This window comes from Meleagris gallopavo, chromosome Z (genome assembly GCF_000146605.3).
Source record: "Meleagris gallopavo isolate NT-WF06-2002-E0010 breed Aviagen turkey brand Nicholas breeding stock chromosome Z, Turkey_5.1, whole genome shotgun sequence".
NCBI classification, from domain to species: domain Eukaryota; kingdom Metazoa; phylum Chordata; class Aves; order Galliformes; family Phasianidae; genus Meleagris; species Meleagris gallopavo.
Genome location: NC_015041.2, coordinates 68,119,227 through 68,145,185, shown reverse-complemented (window position 1 = coordinate 68,145,185; position 25,959 = coordinate 68,119,227). Strand labels below are relative to the sequence as shown.

Genomic DNA, 25,959 nt, shown 5'->3' with positions numbered 1-25,959 from the left:
TCAGGAGATACATAAGGAGTGGCCACCAGGAAAAGCAGCCGCTGTGGGAAAAGTTTTGATTTTCAAACTGTTAGGGCCTGAGGGCTTAGATGTCTCATTTTTCTCAAGTACTTTGAAAACACCCTACGTACGGAGTCTGGTTTGTCTTGGGGAATTGTCCACGTTCATGTCGCTTTATCATCACACTTTGTGGAGAATTGTGGCTTCTTATGCTGCCCTCAGTTTCCTATTTTCACTGAAATAAATGTTCTGTAAGCTTGTGTTTGGGAGGTGACCGTGATGTTGTGCTGGCCTGAGGGAGCATGCGCTGCGTCTCTTCAGTAAGATTTGTGGGGAGGATTCTGCACGTAACAGACGAGGCAAAGCAGGCCGGTCCTGCACAGGATTTGCTTTTACTCTCTTGTACTTACCTGTTCTCACTTTCTTCAATTTAAGGTTTCTGAGATTTACAGTAATGAGGGTAGTCTAGAGAAGGAACTTCTTGTAGACAGACAGTAATATCAAAACTATATGTATTTAATTATCTAATTATGACGTTATATGAAAGGTGAATGATAAATATTGCTCGTTCTGATAAATAGTGCAGTGTTTTTTTGACAAAGTTTTCCTCGATGTTATTGCAGCAGTGCACAGGATGACAGATGCGTACGTCTGCATTCTGCCTGCAGCTCCAGAGGCTACCATCTGTATTTTCGAGTTGTGTGGCTTTGAGGTTTTGCCGGACGCTTGCTAATGCAGCCAAGGAGATCTTAAAAATAAGTGAATAAATAAGACCATTTACATGATGTTATCCATAGGCACAGGTCTTAAAAATAGCTGACTTCCACGACCGTTGTGGCTCATGTCTGGCATTAATGTATAAATTCTTCCAATTGTACTGATGGAATTCTAGCCCCAGCCAGCCACATTTTACAGCCCTGTAGCAAAAAGCAATGTCTGAAACTAGTAATGTCTCTAAGAAGTTCTTTCACGTCTGAGCAAAAATGTGCTCAGCAAAAAGAAATGTAAATTTACGGAAAATCTCCAATTTCCTATTCTATGCAAGGCTTTGATTTTTTGCTGACTCAGGAAGTAGGGTTGACATTGGAGCTTCTCATTTCGTCTGAAATAATCACTTTTTACTTTGGAACAGTCTTTCATTTTTTACAGCACTATCTTCTGAAACAGTCCACTTTGTATGTATGAATCTGTTTTTCTCCAGATAACACAGAAAGTAAAACTATTAGAAACAGCTTCCCATCTATTACTTTCTTGAGTGCATAGAGAAATACCGATTTTCAGTGGTGCCCATTTGGGGACTTTACTGATGTTTTTTTTTAACCTTTCAAAAAAGACAAAAAGAGGAAGAAGGAAATATATCTGTAGTCTAAATTGACTACGCCAAATAAAGCATTAAATTTCAAAAGAAAATTTTAAAGGAATGTGGTTAATGTTAATAAAGCTGTCGGTGAAAACCCAATTTCTGCAAAAACTCTGCCCGAGCTATTGCTAGAGCCCATAGAAAAAAACTGGATAAAGTGGTGTGAGGAAACAGTGCCTGGGGTGGTAACTTTGCCTGCTGGCTAATAGCAGTTTTTTGTTCCTTTGTGCCTCACCTAGTTAGGATTTAAGACATGGCAGCTGTGCTCCGCGTTGCACCGCATACTCAGAGGCCAGAATTTGGTACAGCATAACTTAAGTTAGGAGGGTTGGTGTGGCCGGGTACCTGTTTTGGAGTCAAGAAGCTTTACTGGGGAATGGTGCAGTGCTGATCCTGCTGGTGTGCAGTGATGGTTGGTAAAATCCTGGCCCCACCGCGCGGGTTATGAACTGGTTCATTTACAAGGGAGATTCCATATTATAGTCGTACACTCAGCATATTCTGAGTGAATCATTTTCGCTTTCTGCCTATAGCTCTTAGGGTGTGCTTTGTTCTGTCATCTCAGGCCAGCTCCACGCTGCAGCAGAGCTTTCTGTAGCAATGCTTTGGGAGGGACTGCATGGAAAGCTCCACACTGTCGTTCAGCTCAGCTCTGCCTGCCACCCATGTGTGACTGTGGTGGAAACGCACCATTTTTGACTGTTGATTTCGGCAGCTGTTACGGCTGATGTGACACCACTTCTACTGTTGCCACCCCAGGAGAAGTGAGCTGATGTAAATTCTTTGCTGCGTAGCTTCTTCCCGGTGCGATTTCAGTTGCAGTAAGCTTGAATGCTGATCTTTACCAGAGCTGGAGGAAACATCCTTTGGTGGCAGCCACACTGTGTTGTGTGCCTGGACCAGCTCAACCTGCAAGTCTCTCCTTGTAATTCTGTCTTTTGCTTTAAAGGTAGCATGTGTACCAAAATGTGATACGGGTAGACTGTGTTAAAGACACAAGAATGTTTTGGGCATAGTGCAACCTGGAGAGTAGTCACTTGTTAAATAAGGTATGACAGCAGTGCTGGAATTGGGAGAAGCAGATTACGCGAGAAGGATCAGATAGAGCCAGCAGTGCTGATGCCTGCGTGGAGCAAACTTCAATAAGAATATTTAAAGCACCTTATATATGGGGAAACTAAATTTCTCAGTAGTTCGTGTTGATGAAAATAGCAAATGTGACTTTCTCGATGGCTGGCAAGTGAATGCAGCTTTGATGATCTGTCCAAATCTTTTTTTTTTTTTTTTTAATCCCATTACAAAGATTTTCTCTTTGTAATGATTTGTGCCACCAAGGGATCTGAGAAGAGCAGGGCTTACACGGTGCTGCTTCGTACAAACACAGCTAGGTTATGCATCTCCAATCTGCTATGAAGGAAGTTGTCGTTTTTCTCTCTTGTAATCACTGCTACTTTCTCTGTATTGGTCTACGTGGAAATAAAATCTGCAATCATCCCTTATGCTGCTTCACTGGAGAAGTCCCTTCTATTTGGCTTCGGGCTCTTCAGTGGTGATGCCTTAAGCTCTGTGGCGTTCTCTGGCTTTTCTTTCTGGAGAATCAGGTGGTCATCACTGCCAGGCAGCTTGGGTGAATGTTCTTGGCGGTCGCTGGGGGGACACCCAGGTGCTGACAGCAGGAGCTGTGCCTGCAGTCCATGTTTCTTTAGGACACCCTCTTGCTACTGCAAGTCTTCTGGAGCCAAAACTACAGCAAGGTATCCGATTACAACTGTTTATTCTTTTTCACAAAGATGCGATATACATTCGGAAGGCAGATAGCTTCTTACTATAGCTGTGGAAACAGTCACCTCTTCCTGGTAAGCAGTGAAGGTTTCCTCTAGCAAACATCGTTTTTGACATTTGTAGTTCAGTGCCGTTGCCTTTAAAGTTAGCTTCAGTGACTGAAGTAAAGATACCTTAGGAAAACCTCCTGCAGAAAGCAGTTTTTCTTTAAAAAACGTGTTAAGTGTTATTCTTGTGCCCCCTGCCCCACCCCCCTTCCCCATCCACAAAATTCAGTTCAGTAAACCTTAAGGAGCAAATGATATATCTACCATTCTTGTCAATGTCACGGCCTTGTGTCACGATGCCGAAAGGTATCTCCTCGAATTATTGTTCCTCAGTGGTTGTTTCTTTCAGAGCAGGCCTGTTGTATAGCTATTTGTTGAACTGTGTACCTACTGAATTAGTCAAAGACCTGGCTAAAACTACTTTTTCTTTTCCACTTTACCCCTCCCCCAGACTTGCTTTTGTTATGTATTGGCTTGCTAATCCTTGTGTTGAGCAGTATCAGACATCACCTTTCTTGGGGGCACTTAGTCCACTCTTCCGCTTTCTTTGTCGAAGGGCTCCCTTAATAGGAGAAGTCAACAGGGAGGACAAAAGGGATTGAAAGTTGTATTTAATCGGGGTCAGAGAGGTGGTGTTCAGAGTGACGGGCCCACAGGCAGGCTGGCCTTTTATGCTTTCCGACGCAGATGGTCCCAAAGCATTCAGCTAAGTGAAGAGAAAGCTGCCCAGTGAAAGCTATTGTAGGGCAGCATCGTTACAGTTGAGAAGGGTTGCCAAGGGTAACTGGAGAGTATCACCAGCATCCTGTGATCACTAGTCTGTGCCATTGAAAACCTTAGACTGAGGATTGCTTTGGGTTCCTTAGCATCCCGACACTCGCGCGTAAGCGCTAATATCTTCTGCTTCCATTTAAAACATTAATATCATTATTTTTTACTTTGGGGTGCCTAAACTGTAGAGTCATTTGCATTTCTTAATTTCAAAATAGCCACCTTCTGCAAAACGTACAACTACTCGATTTAGAACATATTGCTTTTCTTCCCCTGGGGAATAGTCTAATAATATTTGAACTTATTAAGATAACACTGTGTTTACAGAAACTTAATTTTTTAAAATTTGTCGGACTGTAAGAACAGCCGAATTCAAGAAGACGAGAGGAAAAAAAAAAAAAAGAGAAAGGGAGGTTCTATTATTTGACACGGATAAAGCCTGCAGTCATCTGCAAAAGCTTTGGAAACTGTGCCCAAAATAACTCGGGGGATTACTTTAGTACCTTCTTTTGTCAAAACAAATAGTACATTGCAGCAGGTAAAACCTGCTCCTGACAAAACAGTTGAATGCTTTTTTTGTCAAACTGGAACCCCGCTGTTTTTGTTTTTTTTTTTTTTGTCGAAGCCGTAGATGTTCAAAATGATAACTGTACCATAAGTCTTGGTGAAACCCCATTTGAAAGTGTCAATATGCGTGCAAACCTTCAGCGAGAGCGCGGCGCCCCGCGAGGAGCCCGGCACACGGGCGAGGTGAGGAGCACGGGTCTGGACGCACGTGCCAGAGGAACGCCCGGGCTGCACAAGTCGGCTCCTGGAACGCCCGGATCCCAGCTTCCAGGCCCAGTCCTCAGCTCGGTGTATCCGCAGGGGCGGAGGCCGTCCCAAGCCCGGTCTCCGCTTGGTCATCCAGAGCCCGTCGGGGTCCAGCTGGGCCACCCACCGGTGCCTTCCCATCCGGGGCATCTTCGGCCTGGTGCTGAGCCGGCCCTGCAGCTTATTTGTTCTGCCCGAGAAATGAAAGGGGCGGAAGTGGGAGACCACAGCCTGCCTTTGTTTTATTATTTATGTTTTCTCACAGCCATTATTATCACGCAGTCCTCTGCAATTTACCGTGGAAGGATCGTAAGACTTCCGCTTACGCGTCGTCGGTCACACTGGGTGTATTTGCACAGCGAGTCGGCCAGTGGAATTGCATGTGTGCTTCATAAAGCAAATGGAGGCTCGACTAAAAAATTGGCCATTATGGATGTTGTAGCACCCTGGTAGGTTTTTAACAGCGGAAATGCTGTATACGATCAAGCAGTTCATATTCTCTTTTTGTTCTTGCTTTTGCTCCTCTCCTGCTGCGGATCACCAATGCATCCCGAACTAACTGTGTTCCCCTTGAAATCCCTAACAGCACTGAAATCTCCTCTGGGTTTTAAGTGCCCTCCAGTTGTTCTATTCCATGTCAATAGAAAAATACCTTGTTTTATTTTGTGTGCGTGTGTATTTTTTTTCTGGGAGGGTTTGGGTTTTTTTTTTGTTTTGGTTTGTTTTTTTTCCTCCACTGCGAAGCAGTGGTGGAGGGGGAGGAAATATGTGTAAAAAGAAAGAATGTGAGAGAATTTTTATTACGGTACTCAGATTGCAATGAAAGGAAAGGCTTATGTCGGATTTTTTAACGGTGACAAACCTTGGAAGTCAAAGTGTAATCTTCATTATAATGAAACAAAAATAATGAAGGCTGGAGGCAGGTATGTAATTCAGAGAGCATGTCATCAGACACAATAGCAAAAAAGGAAACGAGTGTTTCTACAACTCCTTAGATATGTTCTTTTCAAGCAAGCAGTTAATTTATCATTCTTTATATTTCCAAGAGAGGGAGATGATGCACAAGTGAGAGTTGTGCATTCCCTTCTGAGATTAACAGTAAGTAGATGGCCCCCCTCATTTCAATCATTAAAATAATGCTGGTGAATGGTATAAAGTTTTGCTTAAATAACCGGTTTGCTTACATGCATTTCTCTTCAGCGCCTGCATTTCTAGTTTTGTACTGTGTTTTCATTTTCTAAAATCATTTCAGGAGTTTTAGTGGATCACAGATTCCAGCTTGTCACTGCCTTGTACTTCCCTCTGCACTTCTCTTTGAAAAAAAAAACATTTTAGAAGTTACATTTTTACCCCCTTCATCACTGAGCTATTGAGCTAATATGAACACAGACTAAACTGAGGCAAATGTACAAGCAAGGAATTTCATATTTACTATCCTGACATTTTCTTGGCAATTTGTATATGATTTTCAACCTCGCACAGTAGAATTTTTTTATGCAAAACATATTTCTGAATTCAGTCATACCAATTCTTCTGAATCACCAGTGTGCACTAAAAGGGGGGACGATTGCTAGCACCCAGGAATTTCTTTATTGCTCATGTGTCAAGGATTTCATATGCAATGACTTGGGGTTATTCGTAGCACATCTTAACTGCCATACGTGTTAGTATTTTGCTGTCTTTAATCGAGCCTTCATTTTGGAAGACGAGTGTGTGGGGAGAGTATTGCGAGCCTGGTTTGTAATTGGTGTATTTTTATAAATTGTGTACTCAGCGTCAGAGCCAAACCTTCGGGTAATTCCTGGCCACCAGAACTGGGCGTGTGTGTAAAACCATTTCAGTGCGAGGTCACACGTTGCTGTGTAGATCAGCCCATTTGGACTTGGTTATGTACTTTTGCCAGTGCAGCTCTGCTACTAATGTAATGAAGTGCCATTCCTGACCAATACTGACTCTGCTGACAACAGTCCCTGGGGCGGGCTTTTACTCCAGCCCAGATCCCTTCTACACCTATAGCTTTTGAGGTTCAGGTGAAGATGTCTTGACCTTGATTCACTACCAAAACCATCAGTGTTGTTAAAAAAAAAAAAAAAAAAGAAACCACTTTTATACTGCGAGTATTTGTCAGCCTCATAAAACCACAGCAGATAAAGCCTCTCAGATGTGGCTATCATTTCATTATGAAGACATGACAAATAAGACAGGACTGCAGCTCTTCTCTTTGGAAATCTACAAACGTTAGTACTGCCTTCATGCAGAGCTGGCCTGCACTGTCGGCTCAGCACGCCTGATGACTCGTTGAAGACAAGAGGGCAGACATGAATTGCCTTCTCTTCTGCCTTCTGACGTCTACCTGGTCTGTTTCGAAGTTACCTGTTAAATGCTGCCATCTCCAATCATGAGTATCTCTTGCGAGCTTTGTCTTGTGTTTCTGGCTCTTCAAGACCGTACTAGAAATTGAATTCATCTTCATGAGATCTGTGGTGGCTCCGTTTCCCAGTTTGAAGTCTGTACTGCTGAGGGGTTCGGTCTCAGATGTTTTGTTGCTTTTCTTGTCTCTTTCCTCTGCACTTAGAACCTAATGAAAGACAGTGGGAGTTTGAGAGAGAGTCTGTATTATTTGTTTTTAAAGGAGCAACGAGTTACTACGCTGCTCAGGAAATTTGGTTGGTTGCACATTTTAAATGAGGCATTGATAACTTTCTCCAGTGATAGGGCTAGTTTTTTGTGTGTTGCTAGGTTGAAGCAGGATCTGTTTCACAACCAGCCTTTCGTCGTTGATTCGGATATCCTTTTTTTTTTATGCAGGGAAAAGGGGAAAACTTGAATCAAAGATTTCAGAAATTATTGCCCTGACTTGCAATAGAGAAAGCATATGCAGTAATGTTGCACAGTAGAATCGTAACTCTACTGTGGTGAGCACTGTGAGGGACTTTCACTTGATGTGTGTGGACTAAACTGATTAGTCTTTATCAGAAAAGATTGACTTAAATCCAAACTTAAAAGAAAAATCAGAAAAAAAATCAGCATGCAGGGATTAATACAGGTATTTCAGTCCCAGGCATGAAATTAAATCGAGCTGATTTAAACAGACGCTTATCTTAAAGAATGTTACTCTTAAAAAATGAACACTGAAACATAAGAAATTTGCTTTAATCAAAGAAGATACAAAGAGTTTTTTAAGGAGTCTGTAATCTGCGCAGATTTTTTCAAACAGAGCTGCAGCAAGTTGAGAGTTGGAAGCACTCTGAGCTCAGGTGAGAGCAGCCTGGTGCAGCCCTCCCAGCTCTAACAACGTCAGGAAGAATTGCTATTTACTGTCTCCTAAAAAGCTAATCTAAAAATAAATTTACTCAACTATTCAGTAGTTACGTTGTTTGATTCGTTTTCATCAAAGGGTTACTGAACTCTCAGAATTAAAATGCAAAAAAAATAAAGTTACAACCAAAGAGATTTGTGAGTTCTGTTCGTTGCAGCGCAGCTGTGAACTCCTGGACGCAGCCGTGGGTCATGGAAGTCCTTGAGCAGTATCCACCAGGGCTGGTGTGAGTCAGGCACTTCTTTCTTGATCTGATGTTTACTCACCGTTGACTATTTATCCAAAAGTTGGAAGAAATTAATTTTTTCTTTTTTTCTTTTAGAAAACAGGACTTTCAAATTTTAATGGCAATTGTTTGCAGCACAGTGATAAGGGCAGTAAATACATCCAGCACAGATCATGTTTGTATATCACTTCTTTCTAAGTATTAATCAGAGCACAGGGTACAACAGCAAGCACTGTGGTTCTAGTTTAATGGCTGTTGGCTATTGAAACTTGGTTAGCAGTGCATTCGGAGCATCTGCGTTGCTGTTGTCTAACTGCAGTTCGTTACAAACAGGGCTTACTTTTCCTCTGGCTTCTGTTGCATGTCTGTAGTGTTACCAGAGATGCAGGAGTTCAGAATCAGGTCATATCGTTTTTGGTGTCAGCATTTTGGAGTAGCTCTCAGGAAAATGCTTTAACCAGTCCTTGGTATTAAAAAAATAATTAAAAATAAGATCTGCCTCCACCTTTCAGACTCTGATAATCCCAGGCTAGCATAGCACAACAGTTCCAGTTTTCATGACTGGAAAATTCATGGCAACTGTCCTGTACAGCTGAGTGCATGGGGAAAAAATGAATTGCAGGGATTAACGCCTGGCACTGGGAGCCACACTGGTCAGTTCCAGCAATGCCCTGAAGCCCTGGTGACATTGGGTGCAAAAAGGACAGATGGCCAGAAAGGAACCGTTCTGCAGCAGTGTTTGGGAGTGTTGGGGCTGTCTTTCCTTGCCTTCTTCATGATGGAACTTTGGGAAGAGGTTATCAAGGACCTTAATTGCTTGAAAGGCTCTCCTTGTTAGAGGGCCTCGCGTATCATAGATCTGGAAGAAAGTTGTTTTTCTCACTAATGGAATTAAAGTCCATAGTGGGTTTGGTAGAAATGCGGAGGTTTTTCCTGTTGCTGTGGTATCTGCGAGGAGGGAAAAAAAGAAAGAAAGGAAAAAAAAAAAAAAACAAGACCGTAAAAGCAATCTGAAAGCATAAATAAGTACCTTTTAGATATTGCACAAGGCACACTTGACACAACTGTGTAAGTGCCAGCTGCAGTTACTCCATGTTCTCCTCTGCAGGCAAAGGACATAAGCTTTTTTTTTTTTGGAACAAAGGGAAGATATACCTGGCCTTTTAAACATAGCGTGGGAGGATCTGGAAATTATATTATGTCAGGAGCTGCTTTTCTTGATCCATTGCAGGCTTCATGAGGGAAAATTGACTTCATTCTGTTTTACTGTTGGGCAAAGACCTAGCAGGGAGAGCCGGGCTGTAGTGAGAGATGTGCAGACTGTTTTGGTCATGCACCCTCTATCAGTAAAAATCCAGCCCACAGCCCCACTTTATGTATATTTGTTTGTTGTTTGTATAATATGTATATATATACTTCTGTGTGGATATATTACTTACACTATAAATCATAAACAAAAAAGGAGGTAAGAAAGGGCGAGAGGGTTGAGAAAAAGATGCATCTCCTTTTAATTTATTAGAGGTATAAAATGTATTGGTTCTGTGTATGTTCCTGTTCCTGTATGCAGTGCCTGGTGCACCCCCTGGGCAGGGTGTGTGCCCCCCACTTTGGAGACCACCATTCCAGTGTTCAAGGGAAGAGGAGGTGAAATCTTATCTCAGTTTTATTTCTTGTGGGAGATGTTTAGGTAAGCAGAAATGATATCATCTCGTTGAGAACTGCTGTTTGCTATTTGTGAGCAGAGGTTACATTTCCTTTTTCCCACTTTCCCTCTCCTTTTTTTGCGGGGGGGAAGGGAAGAGAAGGAAAGAGTGGCATATTTTCTGCTTTGGTCCTCAAGCAAGGATAAAACCATCCCACTAGCCAGTAAGAATTATTTAGCAAGGTCAGCTCATTTTCCGTTGCCCTATAGTTGTATTTCCTAGTATACTGTATTTCCAGTATGAAAGACCTCTGGGGAGCTCCACGCTTTCCATTGCAAGCAGAAGAATGAAGTTGATCGCAGTTATTTTCTGTTCCAAGCGAAGGATACTTTTACTTCATACAAAGCAAAGCATACCGAAATAACGGGTTCTTCGTTGCATTTCAAAGCATAACATAATTCGTAGGGAGATGAATGCCGACTCTGCATCCTCAGCATGCTGATGCTGTTTGGCACTGGTAAGTCTGAAGCATTTAGTGATCCTCCCAGCTGTTTGAGAGTGGTGCACATCTTCTCCAGAACCAACTACAAACCTCCGTGATGCTGACTCTCAGAAGAATCACAGAATCACAAAATCACCAACGTTGGAAAAGATTTCCAGGATCATCCAGTCCAGCCATCCACCTACCAACGATTTTGTCGATTAACTGAAATTAATTTCTTCTACTGAAATGCAGAAGTGTTGGTTTCAGTGTGAATGTTCTTCAGGATCTTCTGCACATGTTTTTTATTCCTTCTTTGTTACAGTCCTTAGAAGATCAAAACAGGACTAGGGATAAATCTGAGTAGATGCCATCTGTTTCAGGACTCCATATTAGCTTTAGCTCGAACTGCACTTAAGCTCTCAGAATAAATATAGTGTTCAGCATGGTTTTGATTGAATTCTTCAGTATTTGTTTCACTTGGGAACGAAGGTCATCCAAACATCTCCATGTTCTGTTCTGCTTCCACTGTGAGGCTGCTGATGATCACTGTTGAGATCTAAAATGCCTTTAAAGACTCGTCAAGTTTTTTTGGGGATGTTTTTTGGGGATGTTACAGTTCAGTACCCAGGGGTTCACATCTCCACTTGCATCTTAGGAAGTGCTGAGGCTTTTCCTCCGTTGTATCTGTGAAAACACCCCTAGAAACTGTGGGCACGGTCTAAGTTCTGTTTTGTTAACAGCTTCTCTTACAAACAGCAGAAGGGCCAAATCAGAATCAGAGCACAAAGGCTGGAGAGTTCATTTTAATGTTCCTGAGAAAAGAATGTGAAAGCAGTGTCCCCTTTGGAGCCATTCCAGCCTGGCCACACCAGCTCTACGTCATCCTGGACACACTTTGGTCTTTTTTTTGTGTTCCATCATCCATCTCTGTATGTGGGAGACTCATCTGACCTTCAGTGCAGGCAGGAACTGTTAGAACCAGAATGGTTTCACTTGTCTTTACCTAATGCACAGTATTAATTAAATACTAATGGTAATGAAAGTCGAACCTAAATTCTAGCCCATACTGAAAGACTAATAGTGACCCCGTGCTGAAATATGTTTGTCTTTTAAATTCTGTTAAATATGTTTTAGATTTCAGAGCAAAAATAGAGACAAGAGCCCAGATTAAGCTATACATATCCCAGATAATCCTCCACATGATTATTCTTCAAACTCGGGAGTTTAGCTCCGTGTTTCTTCTGAGCAGCAGCATGAAAAGAGCTGTGCTGTGTTGCTGGAAGGCAGTTGGTGTTTACAGTTCTCCTTAGGTTTGTGCTTCAGCTGAAGTAGGAAGGAGTCATTTCCAGGGAGCTTTAATTCTGGATGCCCTCCATTTTGGCGAGGAGCATCATGTTGTGACCACATCTCTTATGGTATTTGTTTCAGCCACAGTGGCTTTGCCAAAACAGAGACCTCATTCCACGGCACCTCATGGAATTTCTTCCACCGTTTGCATTTGCATCTCCTTTGTTTTATATTGATGCATAAAGGTGTGATATGATGCCGAAACAGTGACAAATCTCAGCCATAGATTTCCCATTAAAACAGTACTGGAGAAGTGAACTAAACCGTCTTATACACTAAGTACCATCTTAGCTGCCTATATGGAGGGGTCTCTAAATTCATCGAAAGAATGGGTAGGCATTGGCTAGACTTTGGGACTCTCAATGTAGATAACTGCAATAAATACCACTCTTCAAGCGCTGATTAAATGATTAAGATTTAGCATGCTCATACAGCCTCCAGCTTTGCTTGCAGCTGCTTCCCTGGTAAAGGTCTGTATGGCCATTTAGCTGGCTGCACGATAACAATCCAGAAGCTAAACCTGTCCTAGTGATGTGCTGTAGAACCAGTTCTGGCATCCTATTGATCACATCAGGAGTCGCCTCCACGGAGGCAAAGCTTTCCAGTCTGCTGTGCCCCCTGGCCATAATGCCCAAGTTCTGCCTGAAAATGGTTGCATGAGGGGTAACTGGGAGGAGGTTTACAGTGGCGTTCAGTTTGATACTGCAGGGCTGTTGTCAGATGAACGGCACCGAGAATGGAAGTGATTGTTCCAACTTGGAAATTACAGCTGTATCTCAAACGGGCCTTTTCATGTATAGTTAAATCCAGCACAGCGCCATTTCTGTCAGTAATCTTGCCCAAAATTCCCTTTATTTTTTGGCTGTACTTCTAATTTTAAGTGTTCTTGCGTTTTTTTCGTATGTAATCCTGAGTTAGCATTCATTATTTTTGTCGTGACCAAGGATTGATGGAATGTAAAAGGTATTTAAGACAGCTTAATCAAACAACTAAAAAGACTTTGTCTCCAAAGTAAGTTGCTAGTCCTTTTCAAGCATATAGGAGATAGCCAGAAAACGAATTCTTGATGTGTCCTGTGGGAACAACTGATTTGTGTTCAGTTTTTCCTCTTCTAAATTAGGAATCACAGTATAGACATTGGAATTTCTAACTGATGTATATTATACCTTGTTCTCTGGTGGGAATGAAATGTTCATGTTTGCCTCCTTTTCTCTGTTTAGCGTTGACTGCTGTGAACACTAGGAAGAATAACCCTGCAGCTTTTCTTCTTTTTTTTTTTTTTCCTTTTTCTTTTTCTTTTCTTTTTTTTTTTTTTTTCTATTCATTTTATACTTTTACAGACAGATTTCTCCCTGGGGTGAAACAAAGGTTAACTGAAATTTCCTCTGTTGTGTACCTGAACGAATCAGCAGTTTGAGAAGGAAATCCCATTGATGGGCAAAGAGAGTGACAGGCTCTATTTAAAGAATTCCCCCGACTGTGTGGTAGACCAACCATGCCATGAATTTAACTGTTCCTGTGGTCCCCATACTTGTACCCACCAAAAAGAGAGAAAAACCTACTTTGTTCCGCAAACGTTGCACTGAGCTTTGAAAATCACAGAGTTTTGTGAATTAACATTTCCAGCAGTGGTCAGGTCTAACAGAAGCAGTACTGATGGCATGAGACAGAAAGGAGGGGCAGTTGTGTGAACGCACATGTTAGAAAAAGCAGACTGTAAGTTTGTGTTTTAATGTGTGTTTGCATTTTAATCGTTTCACGCTTTTCGGAAACGCCATGCTGGGTCAGTGAAAGGCTGCTGAAAGTAAAGCACCGGAGGTGTTTTCTCACCGACACACAGTGTGTGCTGCTGCTCGTGTGTCTGCAGAGACACACACATGCAGGAAGGCATTGCAGGCAGAGGCAGCGGTCTCTCTCTCGGTGGTGAGGAAATGTCTCCAGCTGAACTGCTGTGGACGGTACCGACCGGTGTCAGGGTGGGGGTTCGTGGCTCCCTTAAAGTTCTCAGCGTTCAGGAGGTACTGACCCGCAGCCCCTTACAACAGCAGGTGTCTGATGGTCAAGCAAATCACCTTTTGCTCGTCCTGAAACATTGTTTGTTACCGCAGAGGCAGCCAGCAGCTGTGAAATTGTAAACGTTGCTCACAGGGAGGGCCGGAGCAGTCCTTACTCAGAGGTCTTACAGTGGGCTGTTAATTAGGGCTCTGCGTTCTGTACTGTTCTTGTGTTAATTATCAGTCACGGACCAATTTTTGTTGCTCAGCTCTGAAGTGTATTTTCCCTTCAGTCTCGCAACTTGAAGCGCCCGTTTCTGTGGGCTGCTGATAAAATACAGTAAATAAAATGGCTGCATGTATATTCCTGCTGTAAGGGTCGACCGGGCCTGTTTTTCCATTTCACAAAATGGGAGTGTTTCATTGCAAAGCTGAGCAGCCAGGCTGTACGGTTTCACAGTGGTTTCATATGCAGGAACCAAACAAACCTTTGCAGGAGAAGAGAGCCTGGCAATCTTCAGGCTCCACTAAGTAAAAGTGTAACTTTGGAAGAGGTAAAAATCTAACAAGGTCGTCCTGTTTGCACACTGGGGGTTATGTGTTTGGTTGCTAGGATCAGCAGCAGTACAGGATGTAAGAGTACATTCTGAGCAGTTTACTGTTTATTCCAGGTCATTTTTTGTTCTGCGGAAATGGATTGTTCCTCTGGGCAACTCCAGGTTCTGACTGCTCATCGCTGTCCTTCCTCCCTGCCTGTCCCCTTCTTGGAAATGAAAGAAAGCTTGAAAGCACGTTGAACAGTAATTGTAAATCTGGCTTGTTGTTGAGCCCCACTGTGAGATTCACATTTTCATTCCAGTGGAGTGGTATTTGTAAATAAGAACGAAGTCGTCGCGTACTGTGCGTGCTCTTGCAGAGGACTGCAGGACAGCTAAAGATAGGGCTGCATAAAGGAAGACCTTTGCTCAGGGCTTCCATTTTAACCCAAACTGCATGCATGCATCCTGCATGCCATTTTTTCTGTCAATTTGTTCTGTGTTCTGCAACTTAACAAGGCCATTTCTTCCAACTGTGAAGAAAATAACTTCATAGAGGAGGCATAGATGTAGATATAATTGTTTTTTAAAAGATAGCTATTAACAAATGAAGATGAGAAAGGAGAGTATAACAAATTTTTGAAGATGTTCCGGAGGGGTTCTCTTAATCCACTCGCAGGACCCTTTACATCATGTCAGCTTTGTTTCTGCAGGATGACAGCACAGCCTCCTCGCAGAGCTGTGGGGATCGTGGCAGGGATTATCTGGATGGCTTTTAGACTGCTGCTGCACTGAGGTGCTGCAAAAGAGGAGGAAAGCACTTCTCCCCTCGGCTCCCGAGGCAGACGGCCATCCCGTGTGTGTGTTCCTCTCTGAGAACAGTGACGTTGCCAGGTAGCAGGTTTTGTTGCGCTGATGTTTACCAAGGAGCACAACTCAGCAATCACCGTATATATTTGTTCCACGTCTGAGCTCAGGTCAAAATTACATTCTCGGTCCCGGGAGGGGATCTGAGGCTTCTGGTTGGAGTCGTGGGTGTCCCAGAGCATCTTCCCTTGGCAGTGCCCAGGGGTGGTGGGTTGGACGGTGTCCTTGGTCTTATATCCAAGTATGGAGGAGTATCAGCGCGGGGGGAAGAGCGTGGGCAAAGCGCTCCGCGTGTGCTGGTGGGCATCGTCCTGGGAGGCAGGAGCAGGGCAGGAGGATGGCTGGCAGGAGGCGGAGCCCATGGAGTTGTGGTGCTGCGTTACACGTTAATGCTTTTCTGAGCATTTTCTAATTTGAGCCATTTGAGTTTCTAACACGAGCAGTTCTTTAATCATTTTGTCACAGTTTTCCCAGGGAAGATGGGGGTTTTGACAGCACAGAAATGAAACTTGGTTGTTTGTTCTTAGAAAGGACGTGTCTGATGATTAACGGGAGTTAATTTGCTGGTAATTTTGATCTGTAGCCTGTCAACCATCCTGCATATGCCTTTCTGTGAAATGTGGCATTCACAGGACTCATTTGAATTACAAATATCTTTTTCTTTATGAATGAATTTTCTTAATAGGCTTCCAAGTAATAAATAACGCGCTGAAATATATCAGTAAGTGTGCTTCTTTACTTTTAATGACTAGGCACCAAAAGGCCAAATTTTCCTTTGGGTATACCATGAACAGCTTCCTTTAGGGAGATCCTACACAGCTCTATCCCTCACATCCCCTGCTGGAACCCAGGCAGCCTGGAAGAAGCAGTCTCCAGGCCTAGATGGGTGATACCACCTTTTGTTATGCTGATCTTTTCTATCCTGAATGATGCTTGAGTGAATCGTTTGGATCTTGCATTGCAGTTTTTGCTTTGCCAGTTGCTATCCATGCTATGACTTAAACGTACTTAAATATAATGTACCACTCCAATTGCTTTGCAGATAGGCCAGTGAAGTCACTGTTAATGTCTGTGTGATGCTTGTTGGGATTGCTGGCATTGGTGGAAAAAGTACATATTCTAGGGCATTGCTGAGAGTAGGTCAGATACAGCTAGCCCTGACTTTGGATGAAGCAGAGCAGCAAACAGGTGTAATTCTAAAGCATGTTCTAGGGACATACCTTGTGTCTGGGTACTGGGCTTTGTGCTTCAGCTGAATTTATTGACTTTTTTTAATTTGCAGGTGTAGTAAAGCTTGAAGCAGTGATGGAGCACTTAGTAGGAAGGCAGGGCCAGCCCAGGGGACTCAGGTGCATGCAGTGCAATGTACTGTACCTGAGTGGCCAGAAGGGCTGGAGCCAGGATCCACCCCTTCCCAGCCCTCACTGAAGGGCGGGCAGTGGAGGTGAGGAACCTCACTGGGGATCCCCGCGGACCTTCTGAGGCCTTCTGAAGGCAAGCAGCTTCTTTTCTTAATTTCTGTGCCCATAGCTGTTGCGTGTGAGTGAATCCTCGCTCGCTGCAGCCTGGGACCACCTTGCTGCTCTGCTGTCGTGGCTGCGCTTTCCACTGTGTTAAACAGTTACGGGTGATACTGCATATGGTATGACTTTAGTTGCTAGTCACCCATCTTTTACTGGAAATGAAGAATATAATCAGAATTAGATAAATCTGTAGTGTTTTTTTTTTCCTAATAATTGTAATTGTTGATGTAAGTCCTGATGTTTTAATAACACGTAGAGATGTTTCAGATTTCATTTGTCGGCAGAGGACAGAACACTTGGCGTTAGAAAGCCTGCAGGCACGTGGGATTTACTCACACACAGGTTGTAACACCTACTGTGAAAGTATAGGCAAAGCAGGCTATTCTGCTGACATGAATCCTCTGTGATGCTAAGAAAGATACTGCGGTGTTCAGCCGTCTTTGCACAGAGAGAGAAGTAAACACATTGACGTGCAGAATTTTGAAACAGCTCTTACTGCATCCCTGTTCTTTCAGGGTTTTGTTGTTTTTTTTTCCCTTGCCCTTTATTTCCTTTTGATTTTTCGTTTTTCCTTCCTCCAGTCCCAGACCTGTGTGTCAGAAGGTCATGGTGTGATAGCTGTTCGTTGAGTGCGCTGTTCTTATTTATTGCACCTTACCAGACCCTGTTCTGAAACAGAGTTACTTAGATTAGCCTTAGTTGCCGTGGTTATGCATAAAGTCATTTTGGTGTGTGGCCTTCAAAAGCCGTGCTGAAGACATAGGATTTTTGAATTCACAAGGAAGAAAGGTAGATCTGGGCTGTGTGTTAACTTGGTGTTCTGTATGCTCCCGCTCGGGCAACCCAAGTACTTCAGCTGCCCTCCAGAGCTCTGCAGTCAGCTCTGGATTCCTTACATCTGAACAAATTGAAACTTGCTTAAATCTATACCCTGGAGATGAAAGGATGAAAGAGGGTAGCATCAGATACGGTCCAACTGGTAGTGGAGCATATCCTGATTTTAAGGTGGATCAGATTTGCTGACAAGCAGGTTGATAGCATTCCTTTCCTGGAAATAGAAGTTTCTCTGTTTGGTACATTCAGAATCTATTTCCAATTTCAGTAACATCAGTAATCATAATCTGAATATACTGCAAAAAAATATCCGTAAGTTAAGTATAATTCACTGTATTTCTGTTTTCCAGGAGACGCTGATGTGGACTGGTCCATCAGTAATAAAGACCTAGAGGTAACACAGACAACCAAATTGTTCCATGTTTGTATCTTTGTTATCTTACTAACAAGCTGACCAAGATAAGCAGGACTGGAAAATCCATCTGTGATTTTTGCATGGAAGCCTTAAGAATGTCCTTCCATTGGCAGGTTAACCCGAGCAGTTGTTCATCAGAGGACGTTCCCTTGTTAGGGAAGGCAGAGAATTAGTGGTGGGAGAGAAGAAAGGACAGGAGCTCCTCAGCAATGAGAAACTCCGTTCTTCCTTCCCAGTCTCTTCGAAGTAATTGTTTTATGACAGCTCAATCCTTACTCCCACTGTGGCACCAAAAGTCTCTTGTGGGTGGTTGGTCATCCTGCAGTTCCTGAGGAAGGGCTCAGCTCAGCCATTAATGCTATTAGGCTGTAACTTGAAGCATTTGTCGAGCGTTCCCTGACACCCAGGGAGAGTAAGCTTCAGCTAGGATGTCCATCTCCTTCTGATTTCTCTTTCCAAGTTCTGTTACAGTTTATGTCATGCATGCACAGAACGATAGAGGTCAGAAAAGACCGCAGGAAGCCACCTGACCAACACTCCTACCCAGGCAGGTTGCCTGAAGGTGACATTAACAACGCTTTTCTCATAAGAGAACTCATGTTTTTGTACTTCTGTGATTTGCTTGTCCACAGTGCTAATTCAGGGTTGTTAAATACCTTTTTCTTTTAAAAAAAATTCCTTTACAATTGCAGGTTTTCTAAACTTGCATGGTATTGTACTTTGTCCAAGTTTCCCTCAGTGTGTTCCAGAGAACTTGTGACTTGAATTTGCCATTACTATTAATTAAATTTGCATTCTGATAAAAATTCCAGTTCGACAAGAAATTGCACAGTGAGTAGAAGAGTTTCAGCTGACCGAGAGAAAGCAAAATTTCATGACTGTAGTTTTAAACAGTGAAAAAATCATGTCCTGAACTGAAACTTTGAGCCAGACAGTGCCACTCTGTCTAGAACAGAATTGTCCAGTTCAACTCCAGATGTGTAAATTCTGCTGATGTTAGATTGCTAGCCGAATGCTGCCAGCAATGACTTTTACGCATTTCTAGCAAACCATGAGCGGTTTAAATGATAAATGTGCTTTTCTCTTTTTTTCTCTGCAGGCACAGATCTGTAACTACGCGAGTGTGAGGCGCACAAACGTTCGGTACTACACAGCCGACAAAAACGTTACCTGCAGAAACTGTGGTAGACCAGGGCATTTGTCCAAAAACTGTCCTGTTCCAAAGGTAAACGCAATGCTGCAGATTCAGCTGTTTTATTTTCCTACTTGCTGTTAAGAATTTTGTTTCGGGGGCTTGGGGTTGAAAGGAAGCTTGCACAAGATCGGTTTACTGTATGAAATTAACCGTCTGTTCTGAGGAGGTCGTTGCTTTTATAAAGAAATCTGTAAGTATAAGCAGGTTAAAAAGAGAGTAACAGTGTAGGTGTATCTTTTTTGTGGTGTAAGACTAGTTTTAAGATATCAAATATTTTTAAAATTTATGTTCAAGAAGGATAGCATTATGGACTCCAAAAATCACCTGTCGTAAATGGATGAGAGCAGATTCCTGTATGATGCACCGCAATGCAGGTAACCTTATAGAGATATGAGGAACATGAAGTTGCTTTAAGAAGCTTGGATAGATGCCAAATACTTGGAAATTTCTGATTCTCCATGAGTTAGAGGAGATGGAGATTTAAAAATTGGTCACTGTGTTGTGAAGAAATGGTGGCAGCTGCATGAGGGCCTGGATTTATCAGTCCCTGCAACAAAGCCTGAAAAAATCCACCCCTCAGTCCTTGAGGCTACTACCTGCACTGCAACCTTGCACGTTAGTATCAAGCAAATTGCTTTAAAGCGTGTGTCCTGTGCCTACATCTCGTGCAGTTGAAATGTAAGCTCGTGGAGTGAAGATGCACTCAATCACTGGGAAAAATGGTTTTAAACAGATACAGCGTTAGTCCCAAGTACCTTTTTTATGTTTGCCAGTTTGTGAGGGCATCTGTGTTTCTGTTTGAATTACAAAGCACGGGGCTAAGCTGGCCAGCAGCTCAGTCCCACCCAGCCACTCAGTCAACCATACTGGTAGAGAGCACTAAAAAGGCAAAAGCACAAAAAGATGTTGGCTTGAGATGAAGACAGTTCAATAGCGGTAGGTAAAAAAACAAAAACAAGTGATACAAAAGCAGCTTCCACTTTGGAAAACCTCCCTTACCCCCATTTTATTGTGGAGCATGATGTCCTGTGGTATGGGGTGTCTCCTTGGTCCAGCATTCCTGGCTGTGTCTCCTGACAACCTCTTCCCCGTGTGCACCCAGTCTGTTGGCTGCAGGTCAGAGTGGAAGCTGAGAGGTCTGTGAGGTCATGCAAGTGTTGTTCAGCAGTAGGTGAACATGGGTGTGCTATCTGCACTGTTTTTCAGCAGGCTAAAAGGCATCTCCATATGGGCAGACATGAAGAAGAGTATCTCCATCCATACCCAGTGTAGAGGTTGATATGACAGAGCACGTTTACAAACTATGCCAGTATGTTGGTGTGATGTTCCCATGATATACTTCTGCTTTTCAGCTTTTGAGAGATTTCCTAAAAAACAAGTGCTCATAGAGAGTACTGACCACTACTTACAGGAGAATTTGACAAGTGCTTGTGGTGCAAAGTCAAAATCAAGAGAATACAGAGGATTTATGCAGTCAGAAGTTGAACTTTTACTCTCTTTCTAGTCTACCTTTACTGCAGTTTCTAAATGAAACATAGGATGTCTGCAGTTCCTAGTAGGTGGCAGGCATTCATTTAGCATGTTTTCTTCTTTATTTCCTCTTGTGATGTTTTGTTTTGCTTTCTGTAATCTTTTGAAATGTACTCTCTTAACATACTTCTTTTCGTATTTCTCCTTAGAAGACTCCCCCTTGTTGCCTGTGTGCAGAAAGAGGTCATCTACAGAACACTTGTCCAGCACGGTTTTGTTTGAACTGCTGTTTGCCTGGCCACTATTTCAGGGAATGTCCTGAGAAATCCTACTGGAATAAGCACTGCGGCCGCTGTGATATGAAGGGGCATTATGCTGATGTGAGTACTGTCCATGACAGAAAAACAAAACAAACAAAAACAACATTCACAATTGTTTTTTTATCTGTCAAAAATTGAAGTTTACAAGAACCACTGTCATTTCAGATTAGCTTTCGTTTGATCGAGTGCATATCTGTATGAACATGTGGAAATGTTGTAGTTACTTACATGAAAAGTGGTCCAAAGAAAACAGACCAGAGAGCTGTAAGCACTTGATATTTAGTTTAATGTAGTTTGATTTTGTCCAGTTTAGTTGGGGTGATGAAAAATGTCGATTGGTACAGTTTTGTAGTACTCATTGCTCTTAGTAAAAAGGACTTTAAAACCTAGCAAATGCAGTTGCAACAGTTTCAGTGTGCTGGTTAAAAAAATCTGGAGAAAGATGCTGGAAATTACATGTGATAAATTAACTTTTACTGTGTTTGCATGTGCAAGGAGAACCACTATAATAACATAATTACAAATAACAGCAGATGGTAAAGAATAGAATATTTCTCATTTTTGTGGAAGAAAAAGTGCAGGGAGGTTGAAATCAGAAGACGTGGCGTGCTGTAAGCACATTAGAAAAAGGTACAGAGTAGCCCTTTTGCTCTAGGAGTTTCAAATGACTCCTTACCATGATTACGCATGCACCAAAGAAAAATATTAGAAGCTGAAAGTAGTGTCTAAGTGGGTTTGGCATTTGTGATTGTTGCATTTTACATTGCAAATGTGCTTTACAAATGGAATGGAAGCGGTATGTTTTTCCCTTAGGTAAGTAGAGATGATTAACAATTTCATCTGACGGTAGCTTGCAGAGAAGCATGTCTGCAACCACAATTATGGGCCTCGGCTTAGTTTGTTCCTGTTTGTTGGTCGAGTTCTGCCTTATTTTTGAACATGCAAGATGAAAGATAATGATGAAATCAATTATTTCTCCAATTCCATATCCCTGTGAGCAGGCCCATCATATGTGTTCATGAAGTATGAGCATTCATGAAGTAGTGGAGCAGCTGAAACATCTGATGTCTGGGATCTACTGATACTTGTTTTAAGCCCACAAGAACCACGTTGATGTTCTCCTGCTTCACTACTATCATTCAAAACCCAGCAGTTCCTTCTAGGCCAGGAAAGCTTCTGCAGACTGAGTGGACACCCTGGTCCTGTAACCACTTGTGGTACTTCCTTGTTCACATTGTACTGCACTACTTCTATGTCAAAATAAGGGAAAAAAGTACGTAGTCCAAATGACAATCTTCATATTTTATATTAAAAAAAAAAAAGAAAAGCTTGCATCTGTACTCACAGTGATAATGGTTTTGTTGACTGGGAATATGGAAATGCTCCTTTCGTGTGTCTGTGAGACGCTTATTACAAGATTGAGTCTTCAGCTTTCTTTCCCACCAGGTATCTGACTGTTTGTTTCAAGTTGAGCAGCAAAAGGGGAGAAAGAGGGTCTCATTTATTTTGTAAAGAGGTGGAACCCCATGAAACACATGCGTTTTACTATTGTTATTTTTTACTGAGCACTCAGACTTGTCTTGGATAAATGAATAACTTCAGCACAAAAACAGGAAGTGTTAAAAAAAGTTGAAATATCCAAAGTGTACTGAGGTGTATTAAAGGCCATTCAAAAAAAGTGTATTCTCTATGCAGTAGATGTGAGGTGTGAAGTCATGGACATCTGCTTTCATTTGGGAGAGACCTTCTCCTCAAAGCTTTTACTATTTTAATCTGTGGTTACAGAAGAACGTTTTTCAGTGTGAAATCTCTTTTCTTAGAAACATTCTTCTGAATACATTTTGAAAGAAGGAAACGTTTATTATTGACTGTCTGCCCGAAGCTGCTGCTAACTGCCCATGAAAGTTGTTTGGTACCATACAGTAAGTGGTGATCAGCTCTACAGAAGTCAGGAATCCTGGTTGTAAGAAACATGACATCATGCATTCACTACTGCTTGTCCTGAAAGAAATCTAGAGATTTTGAACGTCATCACTGAACATTGCTGTTTGGCTGTCATGGAGCCAAGTAAAAGCTTGTCTCAATATTTCAGATTCTGCATGTGCATAAAGACAGAGAAATGTATGTTAAACATATATATGTAAAGCAGAATTTTTTACAGCAACATAGGGTATTCACAAACCAGCAACCTTTCTTTTAGTAAGCACGGAGTATTTCAAAGCTGGGCATGACAGTGTTTTAAATTTCTCCTTTCTGGATAAACAATGTGAATTTTCAGTGCTGGGTAAGCTGTTTTGGCAAGAATGTTCCAAACGTGAAAGAAACTGTTACTGAAAAGTATTCTGTGATACTGGCAAGAAAGCATTCGGTCCTGTAGCAATGGGAAGATTGGTAAAAGAGTAAAAGGGACTGGTAAAACAAGGAAGGCTTTCACGGCTCACTTCCATGTGTAACATGAAAGATGTGGAGAATTAAGGCAGAATTGTGTTACAGTGATATCGTCACTTCATGAAATTAAGTGATACTAGTTCTTCACAGCTTTTAAATGTGTGTACTTCTCATATATGTACATAAATAGTGCTGAAATATATTTAAAAAATACAAACCACATGAAGGTTTCTTAAAACTCTTTACTGTGGGGGTGGCAATGCACTGGCACAGGTTGCCCAGTGATGCTGTGGATGCCCCCTCCCTGGAAGCTCTCAAGGCCAGGCTGGATGGGGCTGTGAACAACCTGGTCTGCAGGGAGGTGTCCCTGCCTGCAGCAGGGGGCTGGAACTGGGTGATCTTAAGGGTCCCTTCCACCAAATCATTCTGATTCTATGGTACTTTTTAGTAGGTGACAGTTCAGTTTAGTAGGAGCTTTAGCTGTGACTGTAATGTGAAGATTTCTCCTCTGAGCTCAAAAATACAGGTAAAAAACGTGGTGTTTATTCTTTAACTTGACTGTGTGTTCTCAGTAGCAGTGGTGGTTATGCTGCACAGACTGATAAGACGGATGTAGTCTGAAGGCCTTTTTGTCTGATATGAACTACTGTGAAATAAAACATAGATGAAAATACTTAGATGAAATTTAAGCATGTCTCTGTCTTTTTTACCTCATGCAGTATTATGGTTTTGGTTGTCCCACAAATTCAGTCCTGATACATGTTAATTAGCCTTTTCTGCTCTATACTGTTCCTACAAAAAAAAAAAAAGAAAAAGCAATTTGTACAATTTGTACACAAAAATACGAGAAGGACCCACGTTTGACCCTTTAGCTTGCCAGTCAAACATGGAAGCTTTCTGTGAAGAGCTATCTGAGTGTCATTACTAGACAAAGATGAGATGGACTGTGAATTGCATTGTTCGTGTATCCATCCTCCTCCTGAAGGTCACTTGTTAATGCAGCAGATGTAAGAAGCTAAAGAAAGAAAATGGAGTGTTTGTCACAGGCTTACCACATACAGCAGTTTTTGGGGTATGCAGGCAATGTTAAGTGTGTTTGATAGATGCCAAACCGTATGCCCAGTGCTATTTCTTTTTGTATTTGGATGTTATAAATTTAAGTTTGCTCATGCTCTTCTAGCTGTACCTCTGCTTATAGCCAATGTTTACAGTACTATTCCTTTAAAGAAGACAAAGGGTATATTTCTACAAGCACTTTCTGCTAAGCAGTTAGAAATGCAACGTTGGGGAATTTTTATTGGACCCCCTTGAGGCAAATTAAACACACGTTTATGCTTAAACATAAAGCTATTCAATGGAGATGGGTCTGCAGGAGTCTGTGGAGATGTGGCACCTGGGGACTTGTTACCCTGCACTGAGTGGCACCAGCACCAATCCTGTGCCCTCAGCGCGGGATGCCTCAGGTCAGCGCTGGGCTCAGCCCCATGGGTGTTTCTTTAAGTCAAGACAAGAAGCCTGTATGACCAACAGATGGTCAAGAAGTGAAATACAGTGGCAGTTTTTTAGAACAGGTCCCAGAAAGAGTTGGACAAGCCTAATGTGTGCACCGGGCAAATTAACAGAAGCTGTAATGACAAATCAAGTGTTGGGATGGGCATATAAATATGATTTATGTGTGCAATTCATGATGGCTTTTGTAAAGAAAATCCTGCTTCTTAGAAATCTCTGGATTCTTCACAGGACAAAGTCAAGAAGCGTTTGTGTAAACATGATTCAGTTAACGTAGTCTGCAAGTTCAAGAATCCATTTGACAAAGTTTCTGACCAAAAGCTTTTAAGGAAACAAAACAGGCATGGATCAAGAGGATAAAAGTAGGAGATGCAAGTGTGATGTGGAAAAAGCGTCAACAAAAGAGTGACAGTATTTGCGAAGACGACTGAATTTATTGTGTCAATGATATGAGCTAAGTGTGAAGAGCTGCACAAGAACTGTAGTAAAAGCAGGGAGGGCACAATAAAATGTTGGATGAATTTTAGTAGCACTAAACGTAATGTAAAATGCCTGGGAAAAAAGTAACTGCAGATTTACATAGGAAGAAATGAGCTCTGAACTTACCATTACCATTCAGGATTTAATTTTAGAGATACAAGATATGATTTAAAAAAAAAAAAAAAATCACTTCATTGCTCAGAAGCTGTGGAAAACAGCAGGTGAAATATTAGGAATCATCTGGAAAGCAGTGGAGAAGTAGATGTTACGGCCCTTTTCTTCTGCATCCTTCAGCTCAGCTACCTCTTCGTCCTGAGAGACAGACAACAGAGAGAAGGATCTGTAAAGATCTACGAAAGCCTCTGTGACTGGAGGCAGTGATAAGGGATCAGTTGTTCATTGCTGATCTCAGAAGAGTCATTAGAGAGCATCTAATGAAAGCAGGGGGAGTTGGGTGCAGAAGAGGCAGAATGAGGTGCGAGACCATTGAGGTGAGGATCCTTACCAAGAGATGCAATAGATGCACAAAGTCTGCTGAGGCAGGACAGGAGGCTGAGCCAGTTGGTGAGAGAGAAACCCTTGGAAGGTTATTGACTGAACACACAGAAACTTTATCTAGCTTGGAAAGTCACTGCG

The 25,959-nt window shown here is 42.2% G+C and overlaps 1 protein-coding gene across 2 annotated transcripts in view; it reads left to right on the top strand.

Annotated features, from left to right (window-relative positions):
* Window positions 1-25,959, top strand: part of ZCCHC7 (zinc finger CCHC-type containing 7) — a 111,362-nt gene that overhangs the window by 48,545 nt on the left and 36,858 nt on the right. For both annotated transcript variants that reach the window (XM_010726270.3, XM_010726269.3), the window contains 3 exons: window positions 17,897-17,940; window positions 19,061-19,186; window positions 20,836-21,006. In XM_010726270.3, the coding sequence (XP_010724572.1) occupies window positions 17,897-17,940; window positions 19,061-19,186; window positions 20,836-21,006 (341 nt within the window). The remainder of the gene's footprint in view (window positions 1-17,896; window positions 17,941-19,060; window positions 19,187-20,835; window positions 21,007-25,959) is intronic.